The 636-nt window shown below is 48.7% G+C and overlaps 1 protein-coding gene across 1 annotated transcript; it reads left to right on the top strand.

Annotated features, from left to right (window-relative positions):
* Positions 1-3: 3 nt before the first annotated feature.
* LOC106512660 (olfactory receptor 6K3) lies at positions 4-570 on the top strand (the record flags this gene model as incomplete). The annotated part of the gene is made up of 1 exon (XM_014001230.1): positions 4-570. A coding segment is annotated over exon 1 (567 nt), but the record flags the coding sequence as incomplete, so codon positions are not given.
* Positions 571-636: the final 66 nt, after the last annotated feature.

The raw sequence follows: 636 nt of genomic DNA, 5'->3' as shown, positions 1-636 counted from the left end.
GTCATGTCGTACGACAGGTACCTGTCTATCTGTTTCCCTCTGCAGTACAGCAGCAGGATGAGCCCTGAGAGGACGGCGCTGCTCACTGCTGGAACCTGGCTGTATCCTTGTTGTGCCATGTTTGTCTCCTTGGCTCTGATTTCACCTCTCAAGCTGTGTGGGAACCAGATTAACAAAGTTTACTGCGACATGTACTCTGTGGTCAAACTGGCCTGTTCCGACACCACCTTCATCAACATTTATGGGCTCATGGCTACTTTCAGCACCATCGTGGTCGCTCTGCTTTTAATCGTGTTCACCTACATTAAGATCCTGATGGTGTGTTTTTCTGGCTCCAAACAGACGAGACAGAAAGCTGTCAACACCTGTACACCTCACCTGGCCTCCATCTTGAACTTCTCCTTCGGCGGCAGCTTTGAGACGTCTCAGAGCAGATTCAACATGAGCTACCTGCCCAGCCTGCTGCGGGTTTTCCTCTCCTTGTATTTCCTGACAGTTCAGCCTCTTTTTAATCCGGTCATGTACGGCCTGAAGCTGACCAAGATCCGCAACGTTTGTAAAAACCTGATCGTGAGACTTCACCGCTGATATGAAGCTGCTCACTGAGGCTTTTTAGACCTTAAATTAAATGTTTAT

Source organism: Austrofundulus limnaeus, unplaced genomic scaffold (assembly GCF_001266775.1).
Source record: "Austrofundulus limnaeus strain Quisiro unplaced genomic scaffold, Austrofundulus_limnaeus-1.0 Scaffold9767, whole genome shotgun sequence".
NCBI classification, from domain to species: Eukaryota; Metazoa; Chordata; class Actinopteri; order Cyprinodontiformes; family Rivulidae; genus Austrofundulus; species Austrofundulus limnaeus.
This window is presented reverse-complemented; position numbering and strand designations above follow the sequence as displayed.